General features: G+C 42.0%; 1 protein-coding gene across 1 annotated transcript in view; it reads right to left on the reverse strand.

Moving 5' to 3' along the window:
* SCN4A (sodium voltage-gated channel alpha subunit 4) overlaps nucleotides 1-22,529 on the reverse strand; it is a 250,242-nt gene that overhangs the window by 141,365 nt on the left and 86,348 nt on the right. The window contains exons 2-4 of the mRNA XM_082272569.1: nucleotides 20,144-20,460; nucleotides 5,048-5,190; nucleotides 996-1,076 (exon numbers count right to left, since the gene is read on the reverse strand). Coding sequence (XP_082128695.1) covers nucleotides 996-1,076; nucleotides 5,048-5,190; nucleotides 20,144-20,401 — 482 coding nt within the window. The 5' untranslated portion in view covers nucleotides 20,402-20,460. The remainder of the gene's footprint in view (nucleotides 1-995; nucleotides 1,077-5,047; nucleotides 5,191-20,143; nucleotides 20,461-22,529) is intronic.

The raw sequence follows: 22,529 nt of genomic DNA on the forward strand, positions 1-22,529 counted from the left end.
TTCTGTGATCCTGGCTCCTCCCTCCTGTTGAGTGCCCCCACAGCAAGCAGCTTGCTGTGGGGGCACCAGTGCCAAAACACGGCTCCCTGTGTCCATTCAGACACGGGGTCCCGCCAGCTCTCTCCCGTGATTGGCTAGTGGACTTTGATTGACAGCAGTGAGAGCCAAGCAAGGCTTAAGAGATAGCGTTGATGGTTTACAACAGAAAAATATTTTTATAATAATAATACATTTTATTTATAGGTTCCTTTCAGAACACCCAAAGTCACCTTAGGGTCCTTTCACACGAACGATCCGATCAGATCCGCTTGTCAATTTTTTTAGGCGGACCTGATCGGATCCTCCATGCATCCCTATGGGGCAGCGGATGTCAGCAGAGACATCTCCGCTGACACACGCTGATATTCAATTCCGATCCTGTCCGTGAAATCCGGACGGATGGAAACCCTATTTTCCATCCGTCCAGGGGATCAGATGGGATCGGATAAGAGCGGACAGGCGGTCCGTTCTCATCCGATTCCCCCATAGAGGACAGCGGGGATTTGACTGCTCCATCTCCGCACACAGAGCGGAGATGGAGCTGTCACCCCCCCTGCTCAGCGGGGATCGGTGGATCAATCCCTGATGACCAGAGAACGGACCGCGCCGGACAGCGGATAGTGTGAAAGGACCCATACAAGAAACAGTGATTATAACAGTGATGTCACCACTTTATGTCTAAAGACATCACCATATATATATATATATATATATATATATATATATATATATATATATATATATATATATTAAAATTATAATTTCTCTAATGGAACAAAGTTGTATTGGAAGTGGTATAGTTTGAATACCAACAAATACTGTTTTGATTCAAATCTAATATTGATTCTATGCATTGACTCAAGCAGCAAGATCTGTTTAGCATTAGGTGGAAAGTTATAATATAGAAACTTATACAAAGCATGCAAACACACATTCTGCGGATGTATTCTACTCACTCTACATTCTTGGACCAAGGTGGTGGGTCACTCATGGCCATAAAAACACAATTTGTTAAGATGGTTATCATGATAAAAAAGCTGAATATTGTACAGAGAGGTTAAGGAAAATCTGACATAAACAAATGAATACAATGCTCAACAAATAAAACATGTTTTTGAAGTCAAATGCTTATCCAAAAATGTATGAACTATGCTGCAGACTCCTGTTTGCCTTTGCTGATGACAAGGGATGAGAAAACCAGGTAAGGTGCAGTTTGCTGGAGGGTTGACAAAGCCAAGAAGAAGTCCATGGAACATAGCCCCATTTGCTGGCCTTTTCCAGGCCCTGCCATGGGAAGAGATGTATAGTAACTAAGTAGAACTACTTCACTACTGTACTTAAGTACCGAAAGGCGGTATCTGTACTTTCCTGGAGTAGAATTTTTTTCTCCTACTTCCACTTTTACTTCACTACATTTTTTCAATGATTTCAATACTTCTACTCCAATATTTTTTTTTTGTGCTGCATAGTTACTCGTTACAATTATAAAAATTACCACTGCCAGAATAGTAGATGGCAGGTTTCATGAAGCTCAAAACATGTGTATTATCAGCGCATACGAAAATAAATGCTACTGTATGTATAAATAAAAGCTGCATTTGAAATAATAAAAAACAATATGATGTTCAAACTTTTGACTTCTTTCTTTATTAACTACATAACACAGTACTTGTACTTTTACTTTCAGTACTTGAGTAGCAATTTTTTAAAAAAAACTACTGGTACTTTTACTTTCAGTACTTGAGTAGCAAAATTAAAAAAAAAAACTACTTGCAATACTTAAGTACAAAAAATTTTGAATTCTTTAGTACTTCTACTCAAGTCACTTTTTGATAGAGCACTTCCACTTCTACTCAAGTCACTTTTTGATCGAGCACTTGTACTTTTACTCAAGTATGGGTTTCGAGTACTTTATACAACTCTGCATGGGGGACATATACCAATGCAAAAACATTTTATAAAATACCGTTCAGTGGCAAGAAAGTCTTTTAATATGGCTAAAAGGGCAATCTTGAAAACACTCAAATCCTTAAATAACACTCTTGAGGGATGCACATTAAATTATAGAACAGTATAATGTAGTCCATGAAAGTGACACCTAAAAAAAAAGGTTACCCTTAAAGTGGTTGTAAACCTCAGACATGAAATATGCACAAAGCACATCTCTCTATAGTGTGTAGGTGTCTTAATCCGGAGCACTAAGTGCCATCTCTGTCTGTTACCCCGTTCCTCTACTATCTGTATGAATCGCCTCTGAAAGGTTTTACTGACACCGAGAGAAAAAAAAGGGACAGGGAAGAGATCTCCAGCACACAGCCTCAGCTCTGTTGCTATGTGAAGGGTGATGTGACCGTCACTCCAATCGGCTCTCCATCTCCTTTTTTTCTGACAGCTCAGACAAGCTTTATGAATTCTGGACTTTGAATGGATGTAGAGAAGAGAAGACTGCAGATGAACAGGCATAATCTATGTAGGAGGATTTGTTTAATCTCTAAGTCCAGTCATTTCACTGGGTATATGTAAAGGCTTACAACCATTTTAATATTCAAAGCAGCCCCTTGTCCAGGCAGGTAGCCTTGGTGGCTACGAAAGGGAAGGTTGCAAGTATGTGGTTTGGTCTACCTGTACCATACCAGGCCACATGCCTTTCAACATTGGAGGGGGTACCTTAAAACTGGGACAGCAAAGCCCAATGTAAATGCATCGTCAGTCACGTTGTCCAATTTTGTAAATCTCGTGTCAGTGACTATGTGCCACTGCCCAATTATGTTCTCTCATCCCAATAATGTCGCTGAAGAACAGAATCCCTGGAGCATGACGTATGCCCGGGATCCCCTTCTGCTTTGTTTACATACTAGCACCAAGTGGGTAAACTGTCTAAACATGACCAGTTTGCTTGATCGTTCGCCAATCTGTGAAAAAGCTAGGTTAGAGTGGAATGTAATATCATCCCCATTAATGGCTATCAAACAAGTCAAAGGTGGTTTTCTTTATATAAAATGTATATAATATACATAGAGGCCAGAGTTGTATAAAGCACTCGAAACCCATACTTGAGTAAAAGTACAAGTGCTCGATCAAAAAGTGACTTGAGTAGAAGTGGAAGTGCTCGATCAAAAAGTGACTTGAGTAGAAGTACTAAAGTATTCAACAATTTTTGTACTTTAGTATTGCAAGTAGTTTTTTTTTTTAATTTTGCTACTCAAGTACTGAAAGTAAAAGTACAAGTAGTTTTTTTTAAAAAATTGCTACTCAAGTACTGAAAGTAAAAGTACAAGTACTGTGTTATGTAGTTATTAAAGAAAGAAGTCAAAAGTTTGAACATCATATTGTTTTTTATTATTTCAAATGATTAACCTAAAGGACAATCACAATTTGTTTGTTTCATATTTTCTTTTTAGTGGAAAGATTTGGCATAGCAGCTTTTATTTATACATACAGTAGCATTTATTTTCGTGTGCGCTGATTTACACATGACATTATACACATTTTTTTGAGCTACATGAAACCTGACATCTACTGTTCTGGCAGTCGTAATTTTTATAATTATAACGAGTAACTATGCAGCACAAAAAAAAAAAATATCGGAGTAGAATTATTGAAATCATCAAAAAAAAGTAAAAGTGGAAGTAGGAGAAAAAAATTCTACTCTAGGAAAGTACAGATAACGCCTTTCGGTACTTAAGTACAGTAGTGAAGTAATTCTACTTAGTTACTATACATCTCTGATAGAGGCAGTGGTGTATTTTGGTTTTGTGCTGCCCTAGGCAAGACTAAAATTGGGCGCCCCCCCATGTAAATCTGCTCCACTCCTTTTTTAACAGATGTGACTCCCTCCAAAATTGAAGGGCTACAAGCCCCAGCATCAACCTCTTGAGATCTCACAAGGAGGGGGGGGGGGTGTGAGGGGGGGAGAGAGAGAAGAGGTGGGTGAGGGAGAGAGAGAGGGGGGATGAGAGAGAGGGGGGTTGATGGAGAAAGAGGCGGGGGATGAAAGAGGGAGGGGGTGAGAGAAAGAGAGAGAGAGGGGATGAGAGAGAGAGAGAGAGAGAGAGAGAGGGGAGATTATAGAGAGGGGGGGGGGGGGTGAGAGAGAGAGCGAGAGAGGGGGTGAGAGAGAGGGGGGGATGAGAGAGAGGGGGGTTGATGGAGAAAGAGGCGGGGGATGAAAGAGGGAGGGGAGGAGAGAAAGAGAGAGAGAGGGGATGAGAGAGAGAGAGAGAGAGAGGGGAGATTATAGAGAGAGGGGGGGTGAGAGAGAGAGCGAGAGAGGGGGTGAGAGAGAGGGGTGATGAGAGAGAGAGGGGGGATGAGAGAGAGGGGGGAGATGAGAGGGGGGATGAGAGAGAGAGAGGGGGGATGAGAGAGAGGGTGAGAGAGAGGGGAGGATGAGAGAGAGAGGGGAATGAGAGAGAGAGAGGGTGATGAGAGAGAAAGAGAGAGGGGGTGTGAGAGAGAAGAGGAGTGAGAGAGAGAGGGGGGGTGAGTGAGAGGGGATGAGAGAGGCGGCTCTAGCAACCAGTGGACAATAGAGTCTCAGGTAGAGGGGGGGTAGCTTTTTTGCTGCCCCCCTGCAAAGTGCTGCCCTAGGCCTGGGCCTTGTTGGCCTAGGGCAAAATACAGCAGTGGATAGAGGCAACAAATATCTAATAGTAAAAATTAATTATTACAGCGTCACAATTCTACAGTAATCTACGGTTCAAAATTAGAAAATATTATGTTTTTTTTTTTCCTGTGTCAAAAGACTGTAGGTCCACAAGACATGTGAAGTCCACCTCTAAAAGAGAACAATACCCATGATTCTAGCTAGTAAAATTCATTGTTAGAGTGACAGGTGGCTGCCATATTCCACTGAAAATAGCATTAAATGTATCAGTAGGTGTTTTATTTATTCACATTTTTTTTTTTTAACCATCCGAATCAACACAATTTACATAGACTACCTCCATGGCCCCATTAGTTGCCTAACAAGAGACACATCACAACAAAATACCTGGATTAAAAAGACAGAAAATGGTTTCTGAAAGGATATGAATGGATAAGGACTTTTATTGCTCCAGTTCTGAAAGGATTAAAAGGGCCCAGACAATATAAAGCGCTGGTGGCAGTGAAGCGAAATATTGCCTTCCCTTTATTCAGGACAATGAAAGTCTGTGGAAAGAGATAATACAGTAACCTGCTAGCATGAGATTACAAAGATACAAAGAGGCTGTACGGAAAACGACTCTACACACTCAATAAAGCAATGCAAGAGGAAATTGCAGTATATTCATAGCAACCAATCATGGGTTATTCTACTCCTTGCACAGATTATTCCATAGAACTGTAGCAGTGTTGTGTATAGTAATAATAAGAAAAAAAAGTTAATGCCCTGTACACACGCGTAGAAAATTGGCAGGGAATTTTCGGCCAACGTCCGATCTGCCGATTTTCGGCTTGTTAGTATGATGCTTCCGACAACCAACTCCGACTTTTCAGCCAAAAAAAATCTGGTGTGCAGGCTATAAAATTTTTGTTGGCCGTCATCACAACGACCGATTTCGTGCAGTCAGTACAGATTTCGACAGGGAAAAATCTGATGAGCAAGACTGGGCATGCTCAGTGAAGAAAAAACACAAAGAAAGCAAACCAACACATGACATCACTTCTGAAGTAGAATTTTGTTGGCCGAGAAAATTCGTGTGCAGTCTAGGCAGATTCCAACCAACAAAACACCACTCTGGACAAAAGTCGGACGATGGGTCGGCCGATAATCGTTGCGTGTGTATGAGGCTTTAGTCTATTAGGATCGAAATTTATTGCCAACTTGTTTTAAGGACCATCAACCTGATCTGAATTCACCACCTAGCGAGTAACTGAACTCAACAAGCATGTAGGGCAGGTGTTCACATTAGTCAATGGCTACATTCTTATTACTAATCAGATACTCAGAAGGTTGTGAAGTCATGATAGGAATGAAAGCCCTGCCACCTGTACACATAATAGGAAGTCTTCAAGTCACAGTTCCCATATTTCTAACCTTAGAAGTTCAAATAAAAAATAGGCAGTGGGAACAGGTATAATTCATACATATAGTGGGGGTATTTACCAAAAAACTGGAGCATGCAAAATCTGGTGTAGCTCTGCACAGAAACCAATCAGCTTCCAGCCTTAGGCCCCTTTCACATGGGCGGTGCGCCCGATGGACTCCATTTTGCTCAGCGGGGATCGATCCCCGCTGAGCAGGCGGATGACAGCTCCGTCTCCGCTTACTTTGAAGAGACAGAGCTGTCAGAGCCCCGCTCTCCTCTATGAGAGATCGGATAAAAACTGACCGCCTGTCCTTTTTCATCCGATCCTTTCTGATCCGATCCTCCAGACGGATGGAAAATAGGGTTTCCATCTGTCCGGATTTCACGGACAGGATTGGATTGGATAGCAGCGGAGATGTCTCCATAGGGCTGCATGGAGCTTCTGAAAAACTGACAGATTGACTGGATCGGAAAGCCCGTGTGAAAGGGGCCTTATTGGAAAAGCTGAAGCGGTTATTATGCACAGCTGCAGCCAATTCGGAGTGTTCCAGTTTTAGTAAATCTTCCCCATGATGTCCAAGCTGCTTACTGCTAGACCAAAGTTTATTGGTACAAGCAGATGCGCAAAATATATAGGTATCAAAATAAGGAGTTTGACGCGTTTCACGCACAAAATTATTGCTCATAAGGTCTGTGTGTCTAAAGGCTCCTTAAAGCGATATTAAAAGCAAAATTGTTTTTTTTTTTTTTTTTTAATAACAAACATGTCATACTTACCTGCTCTGCCCAGTGGTTTTTCACAGAGTAGCCCTGATCCTCTTCTACTCGGGTCCCCTGATAGCACTCCAGGCTCCTCCCTCCTGTCGAGTCCTCCCAGAGCAAGCAGCTTGCATTTGGGGCACCCAAGCAGGCGCACTCCTGGGCTGTTGCTCTGAATGCCCATTCAGACACAAAGCCGTGGATCAGCCCCGACCCTCTCTCTCATCTTTGGCTGTCTTGCTGTGATTGACCAATGGCTTCCACTGCTGCAATGAGGAGGGAGAGGCAGATGCTCTTGTGCACACTGCTGGAATGAGCAGGAGCTCAGGTAAGTATGGGGGGCTGGGGGATGCTGCACACAGAAGGTTCTTTACCTTCAGCCTTTAACCACTTAAGTCCAGGAAGATTTTACCCCCTTCCTGACCAAGGCCTATTTTGCGATTTGGCACTGCATGACTTTAACGGACAATTGTGCGGTCGTGCGACGCTGTACCCAAATGAAATTGGCGTCCTTTTTTTCCCACAAACAGAGCTTTCTTTTGGTGGTATTTGATCACCTGTGCAATTTTTTGATCATGCGCTATAAACAGAAAAAGAGCGACAATTTTGCAAAAATAACAATATTTTTCACATTTTTTTATATGCAATTCCCCCCCAAAAAAATGTAAAAATCAAAATTTTTAAACATTTTTGGCCAATTTGTTTTCTGCTACATATGTTTGGTAAAAAAATCGCAATAAGCGTATTTTGATTGGTTTGCGCAAAAGTTATTGCGTTTACTAACTAAGGGAAAGATTTCTGTCATTTTTGGTGTTTTTTTTTTTTAACGTAATGGCGGTGATCTGCGATTTTTTTTGTGGGACTGCGACATTGCGGCGGACAGATCGGACCCTTGACTGACATTTTTGACACTTTTGGGGGTACCAGTGACATTACTACAGTAATCAGTGCTATACATATGCACTGTTGCTGTAAAAATTACACTGGCAGGGAAAGAGTTAACTTTATTGGAGAGGCAGGGGTTAAACGTGTCCCTAGGGGCGTGTTTCTTACTGTAAAGGGGCGTGGCTTTTCATGTAACCACAGACACATACGATCATAAATAGCAGGATCGTATGATCTCTGCAGTTACACCAGGTAGAATGACAGACGGCTTTGTTTACATCAGCCGCCTGCCTTTCTCCCTCTGTAACGGACGATCGCGAGTGACCGGTGGACATCTGAGCCGCCGGTCACTCGCGATGGAGTGTCCTAGAACGAGCGGTTGGCTGGAGCGTGCCTCCGGCGGCGCGCGCTCGCCCCCTATTGGCTCGCGGGCGAGTGACGTATATATACGTCACTTTGCCCAGGAGGGGCTGACCGCCGCCGTAAATAGTCGTGCGGCGGTCGGCAAGCAGTTAAAACCACTTTAAAGCTTAACTCCAGCTTTGCTATCACTTTAAATAGCTAAGTTGGTGCAAACAATCTATTTCTGTTACTAATACATGTGGGTGGCATCAGCTCCTTATAAACTGTATGTAGCATTAGCTATATACAGAATAGAGCATTGTGCTCCTGCAGCCATACAGGGACTTCCCATCCTGTTCCTTGAACAAAACCAAGTTGAGCTGAATGCTCCTCAGACATTCACAGGAAGCCCTCTTTTAACAATAAATACAATGCTTTATCTGAATGACTGAAGTGGAGCTTGCGATGTCATCCGCCCACCCCTCCACCTCGGCCAATCAGACGATAAAAATAAAAGAAGGTTTCCTGTGAAGCACCATTATTTCACCTTTCTGTTACCTTATTATACCTATATTATACCTACCTTATACCTATATTATAAGCTACAGTGGGTACGGAAAGTATTCAGACCCCCTTAAATTTTTCACTCTTTGTTATATTGCAGCCATTTGCTAAAATCATTTAAGTTCATTCTTCTTCCTCATGAATGTACACATAGCACCCCATACTGACAGAAAAACACAGAATTGTTGACATTGTTGCAGATTTATTAAAAAAGAAAAAATGAAATATCACATGGTCCTAAGTATTCAGACCCTTTGCTGTGACACTCATATATTTAACTCAGGTGCTTTCCATTTCTTCTGATCATCCTTGAGATGGTTCTACACCTTCATTTGAGTCCAGCTGTGTTTGATTATACTGATTGGACTTGATTAGGAAAGCCACACACCTGTCTATATAAGACCTTCCAGATCACAATGCATGTCAGAGCAAATGAGAATCATGAGGTCAAAGGAACTGCCTGAAGAGCTCAGAGACAGAATTGTGGCAAGGCACAGATCTGGCCAAGGTTACAAAAAGATTTCTGCTGCACTTAAGGTTCCTAAGAGCACAGTGGCCTCCATAATCCTCAAATGGAAGACGTTTGGGACGACCAGAACCCTTCCTAGAGCTGGCTGTCCGGCCAAACTGAGCTATCGGGGGAGAAGAGCCTTGGTGAGAGAGGTAAAGAAGAACCCAAAGATCACTGTGGCTGAGCTCCAGAGATGCAGTCAGGAGATGGGAGAAAGTTGTAGAAAGTCAATCATCACTGCAGCCCTCCACCAGTCAGGGCTTTATGGCAGAGTGGCCCGACGGAAGCCTCTCCTCAGTGTAAAACACATGAAAGCCCGCATGGAGTTTGCTAAAAAACACCTGAAGGACTCCAAGATGGTGAGAAATAAGATTCTCTGGTCTGATGAGACCAAAATAGAACTTTTTGGCCTTAATTCTAAGCGGTATGTGTGGAGAAAACCAGGCACTGCTCATCACCTGTCCAATACAGTCCCAACAGTGAAGCATGGTGGTGGCAGCATCATGCTGTGGGGGTGTTTTTCAGCTGCAGGGACAGGACGACTGGTTGCAATCGAGGGAAAGATGAATGCGGCCAAGTACAGGGATATCCTGGACAAAAACCTTCTCCAGAGTGCTCTGGAAATCAGACTGGGCCGAAGGTTTACCTTCCAACAAGACAATGACCCTAAGCACACAGCTAAAATAACGAAGGAGTGGCTTCACAACAACTCCGTGACTGTTCTTGAATGGCCCAGCCAGAGCCCTGACTTAAACCCAATTGAGCATCTCTGGAGAGACCTAAAAATGGCTGTCCACCAACGTTTACCATCCAACCTGACAGAACTGGAGAGGATCTGCAAGGAGGAATGGCAGAGGATCCCCAAATCCAGGTGTGAAAGACTTGTTGCATCTTTCCCAAAAAGACTCCCGGCTGTATTAGATCAAAAGGGGGCTTCTACTAAATACTGAGCAAAGGGTCTGAATACTTAGGACCATGTGATATTTCAGTTTTTCTTTTTTAATAAATCTGCAACAATGTCAACAATTCTGTGTTTTTCTGTCAGTATGGGGTGCTATGTGTACATTCATGAGGAAGAAGAATGAACTTAAATGATTTTAGCAAATGGCTGCAGTATAACAAAGAGTGAAAAATTTAAGGGGGTCTGAATACTTTCCGTACCCACTGTATGCAACTTTGTTTCTCCTTTTCTTTATATATACGCAATAGCTCCTACTGGACTAAGCTGGGAGCTTTAATAAACTATCATTAAAGAGGAGTTCTGCCCCTTCAACAAAAAATTAAAAAAGTCATCAGCTTCAAATACTGTATCTGCTAAATTTCAATATTAGGACACTTACCTGTCCAGGGAGAATGCAATGTCAGCTTCCTAGCCAATTTTTCAATTGGCTCACGAGTGCTGCTGCCGCCATTCGTTATGAATGGCCTGGCGGTGGGGGAAGGAGGAGGGACCTCGCCGCGGCTAGGTCTCCCAGAAGTGGGATGGGCACCTGTCAAAAACAGGTACCTGCTCCCTCCCTCTCCCCCCCTGAAAGGTGCCAAATGTGGCAGTGGAGGGAGGGAGGGGGGAGGAAGCAAACAAGCGGCACTTTCCCTTTTGGGTGGAGCTTAATTTCTCTGAGCTATGTGTAAGCAGCAGCCGCAATTCTTTCCATCTTAAAATGATGCAGAAAAAAAAAAACACCAATGCATTAAAGCGGAAGTTCCGCTCTTCTTCCTCTTCTTCCTCCTCCTCCTCCTCCCCCCCTCCTCTGCCACATTTCTGTTTGGGGGGGGCAGGTACCTGGTTTTGACAGGTACCCCCTCCCACTTAGATCGCTAAAGTGATCTGAGTGAAGGTTTAACCCCCCATCCTCCACCCCTCCCTGCCTGCAACCTTGTGGGACATGTCACAGGTCCCAAAAGGCTGCAGGACCATTCATAAAGTGCAGTGTGGCTCATGCAAGTGCACAAGCAGTCACTGCCGGCTGCCCACAGTTAAGATGCTGGCGCCAGAGACCCAAAGACCAGTGAAGAATCGGTCTGTGAGAGGACAGGTAAGTATCTGTTTATTAAGTCAGCAGCTACTGTTTTGGTTGCTGCTGACTGTTAATTTTAGCACATCTGACTGAAACGCCTCTTTAACCACTTCCGGACTGCTCATGTTGCTGCTACTGCAGCAAGGTGGCAGCCCTGGGTCTGGTGACGTAGACGCAAACCAATCAAAATATGCTTATTGCGATTTTTTTTTTTTTTTTTTTTTAGCAAAAATATGTAGCATAAAACAAATTGGCCTTAAATGTTAAAAAATTTAAAATATTTTTTGGGGAATGTTATATATCAGAATGTGAAAAATATTGTTTTTTTTTTTTCAAAATTGTCGCTCTTTTTTTCAAAAATTAAAAATTGCACAGGTGATCAAATACCACCAAAAGAAAGCTCTATTTGTAGGGAAAAAAAGGACTTAAATTTAATTTGGGTACAGCGTCGCACGATCGCGCAATTGTCCATTAAACTAACGCAGTGCCGAATTGCAAAATATGGCCTGGTCAGGAATGGGGTAAAATCCTCCGGTCTTAAAGTGGTTAAAAATACGTTCAATGAGAATTTTTTTGTCAAAGACATGTAGCTAAATACATTTTGGCCTAAATATATGACAAAAATTGAATATATTGGATATTTATTAACTGTCAAAGTAGAAAATGTCAATTCTTTGCAAAATTTTCGCTCTTTTTTTATTAATATCGCAGAAAAATGAAAAGCGCAGAGGTGATCAAATACCACCAAAACAAAGCTCTGTTTGTGGGAAAAAAAGGACACAAATTTTGTTTGGGTACAGCATTGGATGACCGCGCAATTGTCAGTTAAAGTCACGCAGTGCCAAGTTGAAAAAAGCGGCCTGGTCATTAAGCAGGAAAATCCTCCGGGCTTAAAGTGGTTAAGTACTTAACCCCTTAATGACAAAGGTACAAACAAATTCTAAATGCTTGAAACATGTTTTGCAACATTGGCATGTGTTAGTAAAACTGTATGTATTTTTTCAACTGCCTGTTCCCAGTAAATTAAATCTTGTTTTTTTTTTTTCCAAAGACAGATTGGGCCTTCATTTGGTTATAGAAATCTGCAATTTTTTTATTATCAAAGGAAAACTGACCCAAAATAGTAAAAAATATATAATTTTTTTAAAATCTATTTAATGTTATTGTCATAACCCACCACCAAAATACAACCCGAAATATATGCTCCCACACCTGGAGATTTCAGCAATACCACATTTATGTATATTATTTGTACTCATAGTACGACCCAGAAAGAATAACACATATTTTTCATTTTGTTATCCTACCTAAATACATACCAAACACTAACTGACACAGATAATATACACAAAAATATTTTTTTTTTTACCTAAAACAGACCGACCCTGACCTTAACCCTGACACGGAGCCTGACCCTGACCTTAACCTTAACCCTGACATGGAGCCTGACCCTGACCCTAACTCCGACATGGAGCCTGACCCTGACCTTAACCCTGACATGGAGCCTGACCCTGACCCTAACTCCGACATGGAGCCTGACCCTGACCTTAACCCTGACATGGAGCCTGACCCTGACCCTAACTCCGACATGGAGCTTGACCCTGACCTTAACCCTGACATGGAGCCTGACCCTGACCTTAACCTTAACCCTGACATGGAGCCTGACCCTGACCTTAACCCTGACATGGAGCCTGACCCTGACCTTAACCCTGACATGGAGCCTGACCCTAACTCCAAAACGGAGCCTGACCCTGACCAGAGCAAACCCTGATCAAATGACTAAAAAAAAAAAAAAAAATTCCTCTTGCTCACCCCTTCCAAGGTGTGTGTAATAAAATAAAAAAAAAAACCTTGCAGCAGTAATCAAAGCGTAATAACTTGCAAACCATACGCTAAAAAAAATTATACACATCACTTTAAACCCACCTACACCAAATGTAATAGACTGCCAAGTAATCTGCAGTAATAAATATAAACAAAATTCATAAACCAATCGCCATGAATATCAATGTGAAGTAACTAATAATAATAAAGCACAACTACTATAGATAACCAAGTAATCAGCAGTTGCAAATCAGGATTCTTAAACCAATCATCATAATATGTTCAATAATAATAAAGTGCACCTCAAATTAGGAAAAATATGTGTTAAGAAATACACACAGCTTTAAAAAAACAAGATACACATGAAAATAAGTTAATTAACCACTTAAGCCCCGCAAGATTTTACCCCCTTCCTGACCAGGGCCTATTTTGCGATTCGGCACTGCGTGACTTTAACAGACAATTGCGCGGTCGTGCGACGTTGTACCTAAACTAATTTGACATACTTTTTTTTCCCACAAACAGAGCTTTCTTTTGGTGGTATTTGATCACCTGTGCAATTTTTTGATCATGCGCTATAAACAAAAAAAGAGCGACAATTTTGCAAAAATAACAATATTTTTCACATTTATTTATATGAAATTCCCCCCCAAAAAATGTAAAAATCAAAATTTTTTAACATTTTAGGCCAATTTGTTTTATGCTACATATGTTTGGTAAAAAGAGATTGCAAAAAGCGCATTTTGATTGGTTTGCGCAAAAGTTATTGCGTTTACTAACTAAGGGAAAGATTTTTGTCATTTTTGTTGTTTTTTTTTTTTTTAAGGAGTAATGGCGGCGATCTGCGATTTTTTTTGCGGGACTGCGACATTGCGGCGGACAGATCGGACCCTTGACTGACATTTTTGACACTTTTGGGGTTGCCAGTGACATTACTACAGTAATCAGTGCTATACATAGGCACGGTTACTGTAAAAATGACACTGGCAGTGAAGGGGTTAACTTTTTTGAGAGGGAGGGGTTAAGTGTGTCCCTAGGGACGTGCTTCTAACTGTGATTGGATGTGGCTTGAGGTGTGAGAACAGAGATCAACGGTCCTACATAGCAGAACCGTGTGATCTCCATTCTTCCACAGGGAAGAATGACAGGCGGCTTTGTTTACATTAGCCGCCTGCCTTTCTCCCGCTGTAACAGACAATCGCAAGTGCCCGGCGGACATCGGGGTCCGCCGGGCACACGCGCGGGGGGGTCCGTGAGCGAGCGGGAGCGCGCCTCTGGCGGCGCACGCTCGCTCCCTAGAGCCTTACAGGCTAGTGACGTAGTCCTACGTCGCTTTGCCTGTGAGGGGCTGACCGCCGCAGTAAATAGTGGTGCGGCGGTCGGCAAGTGGTTAAAGAGTACATCTTCATAAAAAATCCTTCTTCATAAAAAATTTCAAAGACATAAAAGCATGAACAAGTGCTATGTTCCACCACCAAAATGTCTGAAAGGACCGACTCTTACCATCTATGATGGACCTGAAGATATTAAAAGGTCAAAACAGGCAGGTTCCCAGTTGGGATCAGCTGTGATTGAAGTTCCACTTCCTTCCTATAACATGGGTCCACTTATGGGTCATTGGAATGTTTTATGAAGATAGACACTTTGATGAAGTTTTTTTTTATGAACTTATTGTTTTTACATTTTTTGTGAACTATTTAGCACTACTTTTTTACAATTTGAGCAGCAATTTATTATTATTGAAAATATGAGGGGAATTGGTTTAAGAATGTATAAACAGAAAAAAAGAAGGAGAGAAAGTACCACTGCCATACATTATACAATTTTCTTATTCAATTTCCTTTAGATTTACCTTCAACTATGTAGTACAAGGGCCTGCCTGCTTGCATACAAATTGAAAATGTTTTGATTTGACCTCATAGTATATGGTTTTGGTAAATCTAAATGAAAACTGTACAAGAAAATTGGCCACTAGGCATTGGGGATGCTGATCCATGGGACCAGTGGCCGTGATTGCCACCAGCACCCGCGATCGCTCCCCGCCGAGAGAGAAGGACACAGCAGACCATTCTTCTCTCTGAAATGATCACAGAGCTCCTGTGATCCTTCTATATAGGATCACAGGTCTTTGTGGTCATTTCACAAGTCCCTCCCCCCACAGTTAGTAAACATCCCCTAGGCTCACAATTAACCCTTTGATCACCTCTCGTTTAACCTCTTCCCTGCCAGTGTCATTATTACAGTAACAGTGCATATTTTTAGCACTGATTACTTTAGTAATGTCACTGGTCCCCCAAAAGTGTCAAAAATGTCAGTTAGGGGTCCAATCTGTCCGCCGCAATGTTGCATTCCCGCTAAAAATCGCAGATCACCAACATTACTAGTATAAAAACGAAATAAAAAAAATGACATAAATCTTTCCCCTAGTTTGTAGACGTGGTAACTTTTGCGCAAACCAATGAAAATACGCTTATTGCGATTTTTTTTTTTTTAACAAAAATATGTAGCAGGATACAAATTAGCCTAAAATGATGAGACATTTTGATTTTAAATTTTTTTGGGGAATGTTATATACAGTAGCAGAATGTGAAACATATATTTTTTTTTTTTTTATTATTCACAAAATTTTTTATTTATAGCACAAAAAATAAAAAAAATCGCAGAGGTGATCAAATACCAACTAAAGAAAGCTCTATTTGTGGGAAAGAAAGGATATCAATTTTTTTTAGGTTACAGCGTTGCACAACCACGCAATTGTCAGTTAAAGTAACGCAGTGCCGAATTGCAAAAAATGGCCTGGTCATTAAGGGGGTAAATCCTTCCAGTCCAGAACTGGTTAAAAAGCATAGCAATAGATCTCCAGCAGGTGGCAACCTTCCAGGTGGTTAATGGTGAGCAAGCCCCTTCAGGTAGATGTAAAGTAAGGTGCTTGGAACCAGGATGTTGACCAGGGGAACACCAGGAAGGAGCAGCAGACTGAGTGTGTATATCACATGGATAAGAACCATTGTAGACAGCAGGAAAGAGTGGCATACCCACAAAATAGCCGTGATGACATCATGTGTGCTAATAATGGGCGTGGTTATACATTTTGGGGTGTGGCCCCCTTGTCAAACCTAACTTGATTAGTTTAAGAATCCTGTACTGCTGATTACTTGGCACTCTATAGAGGTTGTGCAATACCATTATTATTATTATTATTAGCCCCCGTTCACACTAAGGCGACCTGTGAGGCGACCTGGTCGCCCCACAGGTCGCCGCAGTTCGCCTCCCATAGGGAAGCTGCGGACCCGTTCTAATAGGAGCGACACAAGTCGCTCCGACTTAGAAAAACGGTCCGGAGCTTCTTTGGGGCGACCAGGAGGCGACCGCCATAGACTTCAATGTTATGAAGTCCGTGGCGGCCGCTCCGAGGTCGCGGCGCGCTGCTCGCACCGCGATCTCGGAGGTCGCCCCGGGAAGTAGTGTCGCTGTAGTGTGAACCGGCGCTAAGTCTTTTCACATTGAACAGCTTATATTTATGGTAAATGGTTTACAAACACATTTTTAACTATTTTATTTGTATTTATTTGTTTTTCTTACGTACATTTTTGTTAACATTTTTCTCCTCATCGAGGAGAAAAGATACAATGTATTTTACAGGCTATAACAGTAAATATGCTACACAGTCTTCAAAAAAAAAAACCTCTTCTAGCAGGGCTCAGACCAGAGTGGGGCAGCTGTGGGAGCCAATCAGGCCCTGCATAGTGCGCGTTTCCACAGGGAACATACTGCTTACAAGGAGAGAGCAGAAAAATTAGCTCATCAGACAAATGAACCACAGGAATATCTGTAGAGCAGTGCTTCCCAAAGTGGGCGTTATTGCCCGGGGAAGGAGGGGGCACTGGAACGATTCAGGGGGGCAGTAGTAGCCTTGGGTGCAGTGCAATTGGGGGGCATTGAATAAACATACGGGGGTGGTGGAAGCAGAAAGAAAGAAGAGGACATTTTGAAAAATTTTTAGTAATGTTTCATCTGTTGTGTAACAAAGTTAGAGTCGGTTCACACTAAGGCGACACGACTCTGCACGACTTCGGTGGCGACTTGTGCATTACCATGCACCACGACTTCGGAGCGACTTGCAGGGACTTCACATAATGGAAGTCTATTCAAGTCGCTCCGAGGTCGCCCCGAAGTAGTACAGGACCCTTTTTCTAAGTCGGAGCGTCTATTAGAACAGGTCCTGTAGCGGTCAATGGACCGCGAGGGAGCGCGACTTGTCAGGCTGACAAGTTGCCTGACAAGTCGCGGCAGTGTGGACCGGCTCTAAAAGTCATAGTAATTGCCTTTTTTTTCTAAATAAACACATGAAAAAGTTACAATCAGTGGCCGACAGGTCTTAAAGCCAAACTGCGGGCAGAAACAAACATATGCTTTGAAGTGGGGCTGCACCTGCACTGCGTGAGTTGAGTGCTTGTTTTGTCCAGAGGAGAGGAGAAACCCTAAGGTCTCATGCACACTGGACGTTATCAAAACTCCAGTAGAAAGCTGTAGAAGTAGTTTTTCAGTTTTTTGCAGTAGCGTTTTCCAGCATTTTTTAGCTTTTTTCAGCTGTAGCGTTTTTAGCTTTTTTTTTTTTTTAGCAAAACTATTTTCCCACAAACGCTTATGGTTTAAAAACGTTGATAAACGCAGACTAGCTGCGTTTTTCAGCGTTTTTAAGCTTTTATCAGAGTTAGAGCGTTTTTACAGCTGAAAAACGCCTCTTAAAACTCACTAGTTGTGGGGGGTTTTTCCAGCCAGAAAACGCCCCTGCCAAAAACTGCTGATAACAGCCTATGTGCACATGGACACATAGGATAACATGCTGGGGAGTTTACTTGGCTGCAAGAAAAAAAAACATCTGACGCCAAAAACAGCAGCTGTAAAAATGCCCAGTGTACATGAGGCCTTATACTTACCCAAACCTCCACTCCCCAGCAAATGGCGCTCCCCTATGACCCAGCGGTCAACTGTCCTTGGAATCCTCACTTCAAGAGTCAAGACCCCAGAGCACAGGGGTGCAGAAGATGCAGGGACTGGTCTTGTGTGGAGAGGAGCAAAGGATCGGGTAAGTATATCTCCTTTCATCTTGGCTATAGTACAAAAGTTTTTAATCACATTTGCTTCATTATAATTAGTGGAATGTGGGTTCATTGCGGTCACAAATCCATTAACTAAAAAAATAGAATGACTGCAAAAAGCTAATCGCAGTGAACCAGGAAGCATCCTTCTCATTAGGATTATTTTTAATTTTATTTGCAATTTTTTTTTTAATTATCCTTTATCTTAATTTTCTGTGTTTAATGCTAATTTTTCTATGGTTGATTTAAAAAATATATTTTTATAGCTTCGAGCTATCTTATTTACAACAATTAGTGGAACGTGGGTTCAGTGCGGTCACAAATCTGTTAACTGAAAGAATCAAATGACTGCAAAAAGCTAATCGCAGTGAACCAGGAAGCACTCTTCTCATTAAGATTATTTTTAATGTTATTTATAATTTTTATTTTAAAATGATCCTTTGTTATCTTAATTTTCTGTGTTTAATGCGAATGTTACTATGGTTGATTTTAAAACATATTTTTATAATTTCAAACTTCATGCGGTCTTATTTACAACAACCTCTTTACTATGTTGCAGGATGTACTGTAGGTAGAAATATAGATACAAAAAAGAATGCAAAATTGTCACTGTATCTCTTTGTTCACTGAAATAAGGAAGATTTCCAGGGAAGCACAGAGTGATTTATTTTCTGAAAAAGAGACAACGGGCCAAATAAGTTTGGGAACCTCAAGCTAGAGTATAACAGATAGGCCCATCCTTGCTACTTTAATTGTCCTCTCTGGGGTCTAACTCCCCTACTTCCTGGCGATAAACCCCTAATTTTGTTTTTTGGGTTTTTTTTTTCTTTTACACAGTCTCCTTTTTCTTTACTCTTGTGCTTGTATTTTCTCATACCTACTTTAAAAAAAAAAAAATTAATTCAAGGGCACTGGGTTTGGATCAGCCAGCATGGAAAACTCATTTGATTTATATTAAGATTTTCCTATACCAATCTTCCTCTGCCTTATTCAGTAATTTGATTCAGATTTAGGTCATGTTGTCATGATTCTAAGTCTTCAACCATCCAATCCTAACCTGTTTGAATATGTTTATTGACATCTCTTTGAACCCTCAGCTTTGACTGAGTTACCTTGTCAGTACTATTGTTCTTTTGCCAAGATTGTAAACTGCTGTCTTTTGTTAAATAAAGCATTAAAAAAAAAAAAAAAAAAGCTTGATGTCAGCGGGTCTGTGGTAGCGAGCCCCTGTAAATCCCCAGCTTAGGATTGCCCAGGGCGCGGAGTCTAGGCCCCAACCTGCTTCTTCACCAGGGCCCCTGATGGTGGGGATGGACGTGCAGCAGACTGGAACCAGGTCGCAGTCCCTAGGTAGGCCCAGCTGAAGATGTGGAGACAGCTGGCATGTGCAGAGTAAACAGCAGACAAAAGGATATCCAAGAGACAAGCCGAGGTCAGGACAGGCAGCAAACAAACACAGATGGGGAAACGAAGCTGGGGTCGGTACACAGTAAATCAGATACAAAAGCCTAGGGCAGTGATGGTGAACCTTGGCACCCCAGATGTTTTGGAACTACATTTCCCATGATGCTCAACTACACTGCAGCGTGCATTAGCATCATGGGAAATGTAGTTCCAAAACATTTGGGGTGCCAAGGTTTGCCATCACTAGCCTAGGGGTATACAGATGGGAGCTCAGAGAACAGTGAAGTTGCTCAAGCAATGAGGTTTGCACTGAGCATGTCTTATATAGACAAGCCAATTAAGAGGAAGTGATGAAGGGACAGGAAATAAAAGCCCACAGGATAGCAGAGGACGCCCATAGGAGACCACAGCCACACCACACCAGTGAAAAGAAGCACTGCAGCTAGGAGGTAGGCGTATGCAAACAAAACTACAGGCTAACTTGTGACACCTGAGAACCTCTGCTAGCTTAAAAGCTTAAGGTCTCTTAAAGGTAATATCATCAGCATTACAAGGGGGGTATATACAAACTACTAGCTGGTATAGGAAGACCAAAGCAAATATATTTACAAGAATGTGGAAGTCAACCATAGACTAACAAGTAACAATACACACAAAATATTACATTTTCATTTTAAAGCTTACCTTTTGATTACTATAGAAAGGATCCAGATCCTCCAGAGGTACTCCAATAAGTTCTGATGGTGGATCACCATAGATAAGTGGTAGACTCTTTCCAGCTTCCAGGCCATTGTTGGGTTTTACTATTTCCTCCTCAAGGACCTCAATATTTTTCTCTTTGCGTATCTTCTCCTCCTCAATTTGTTTCTCTATCTTCGCAAGGGTTTCTTTAGTAAATGGCCGCAGGCTGTCAGGGCCGGGAGGAAGCATCTTGACGGCCATATTGTCATTCTGTAGTTAAGCTTAGCGTTATGTGGCCTGTCTGCCTTAAATTCTAAAACCTGAAAAAACAAAGGCAACCACACTGTTATATACAGATAAACAAATACACAAGCATGAAATCTAATAACATACAAAGCTGTTTGCTGTAAGGAACATAGAGCCTACCTGTCAGACTCTTAAATGCTGAGGCTCTATAAAGTATATGTAAACCCAAATCTCATATTTAAAGATCTGGTATATGGTCACAGCATACACTTTCATTTTATATAAGCAGCATTGTAATAGCAATACAAACAATAGTTATATTTGACAATCCAATATAAGCTTTTTTGAAGAATCTCCTTTCATGTAGTAAGTTCTGAAACCCACTTTTCACTTTCAATATAAATTGCACATAAATAATTAGTGTGCAATACCCATAAACAAGTGAGCAAATGTTTCACAAAAGGCAACAAACTCATTAAAAGTCCACATGGGGGTTGTGCTCGATTGCAATGGGGGTTGTGCTCGATTGCAATGGGGGTTGTGCTCGATTGCAATCCGCTGCAGTGTTTCAGTGCCAAAAGTAGAAGAAGTGGATTGCAATTGAGCACAGCACCTATTTTGGTCTTTTAACCACTTGCAGCAACTTTCTGCAAAATCATGTACCTGTAAGTCATTTTGCTTAAGTGGTCGTACCGGGGTGATGCCTGCATCTGCCTTTTTTTAGAGCCGATGGTCGGCTTTCTTGTAATAACAACCGAAGCGGCTAAGCTGCTGCTCAACTATTATTACAAGCAGCTGGAGGGGTCGTTACTGTCAGAGAAGTCTGGTCCATAAGGTAGTTAGAACTTCCCGCCATTAGATGGCGCCAAGCTGGCTATTTAAACTGACTCTCTGCATGGATTCATTGCTGTTTGGTCTGCAGCTTCCTGTGTACTGTTCCTGACTCCGTGTGACCTCTGATCTTGATCCGGCTTGTTGTCTCTAACCTGTGCTTGTCTGCTTCCTACCCTGACCCCGGCTTATCTTCTGGATTTCGCTCCTGCCTGTTGATCCTGCATTGCTGCTCTCCTGGTACCGACCCGGGTTGTGACCCGATTACTCTGCTGCCTATCGTCTATGTCTTTCCTGCACCCTGCTCATCCGGCCTGCTACAACTCCAGCCCAACAAGCTCGCTCCCAGCAGTCTCATACCAGCCCGCTCACTGCGGCCACGCTACTACTGGACTGATTACAGACACTTCTACGTCACTGTGCTCCTGTGGCCGCTGTCTCACCCCTTGCTACTCTACCCGAGTCTCCCGTCCCACCAGGAAACTCAAGCGACCAACCAGCACGTCCACCGGCTGACTAAAGATCCAAACAAAGCCAGAATTGGATTGATCGGGTCTCCGATGTAGTAACCCTAAAGCAACGTCACAATGTCACTTCCAGTTTACTCGGCAGCCAACGGCGCCAGTTTAAAAAAATCCAAAGTATTCAAAAACGCCGATCTTGGCGTTTTAAAAACTTTAAAGTGCAGAAGAGGGGTTTGGGGTCTTTTAGACCCCAGATCCCTCCATTAAGAGTACCTGTCACTGCCTATTACTGTCACAAGGGATTTTTACATTCCCTGTGACAGCAATAAAAGTGATCAGAATTTTTTTTTTAAGGGACAGTGTAGAATAATAAATAAATATAAACTATAAAATAAGAAAAGAAAATTTTTACGCACCCTATCCCTCCATGCTTGCGCGCCAAAGAGAATACGTACGTAAGTCGTGCCCACAAATGTAAACAGTGTTCAAATCAAACATGCAAGGTATTACCGCGATCGTTAGAATGAGAGCAATTATTCTAGCACAAGACCTCCTCTGTAACTCTAAACAGGTAACCGTTAAACATTTTTAAATTGTCGCCTACGGAGATTTTTAAGTACTGTAGTTTGTCGCCATTTCATGAGTGCGCAATTTTTAAAGCATGACATGTTAGGTATCAATTTACTCAGCATAACATCTTTCACATTACACAAAAAATTGGGCTAACGTTTAGTTTTTTTGTAATAATGAAGTGTATTTTTCCCAAAAAATTTCTGCTGCGCAAATACAGTGTAGCCTAAAATATTGCAATGGCTGCCAGTTTACTCTCTAGGGTCTCTGCTAAAAAA

The sequence above is a fragment of the Pelophylax lessonae genome (assembly GCF_965119305.1).
Source record: "Pelophylax lessonae genome assembly, chromosome: 11".
NCBI classification, from domain to species: Eukaryota; Metazoa; Chordata; class Amphibia; order Anura; family Ranidae; genus Pelophylax; species Pelophylax lessonae.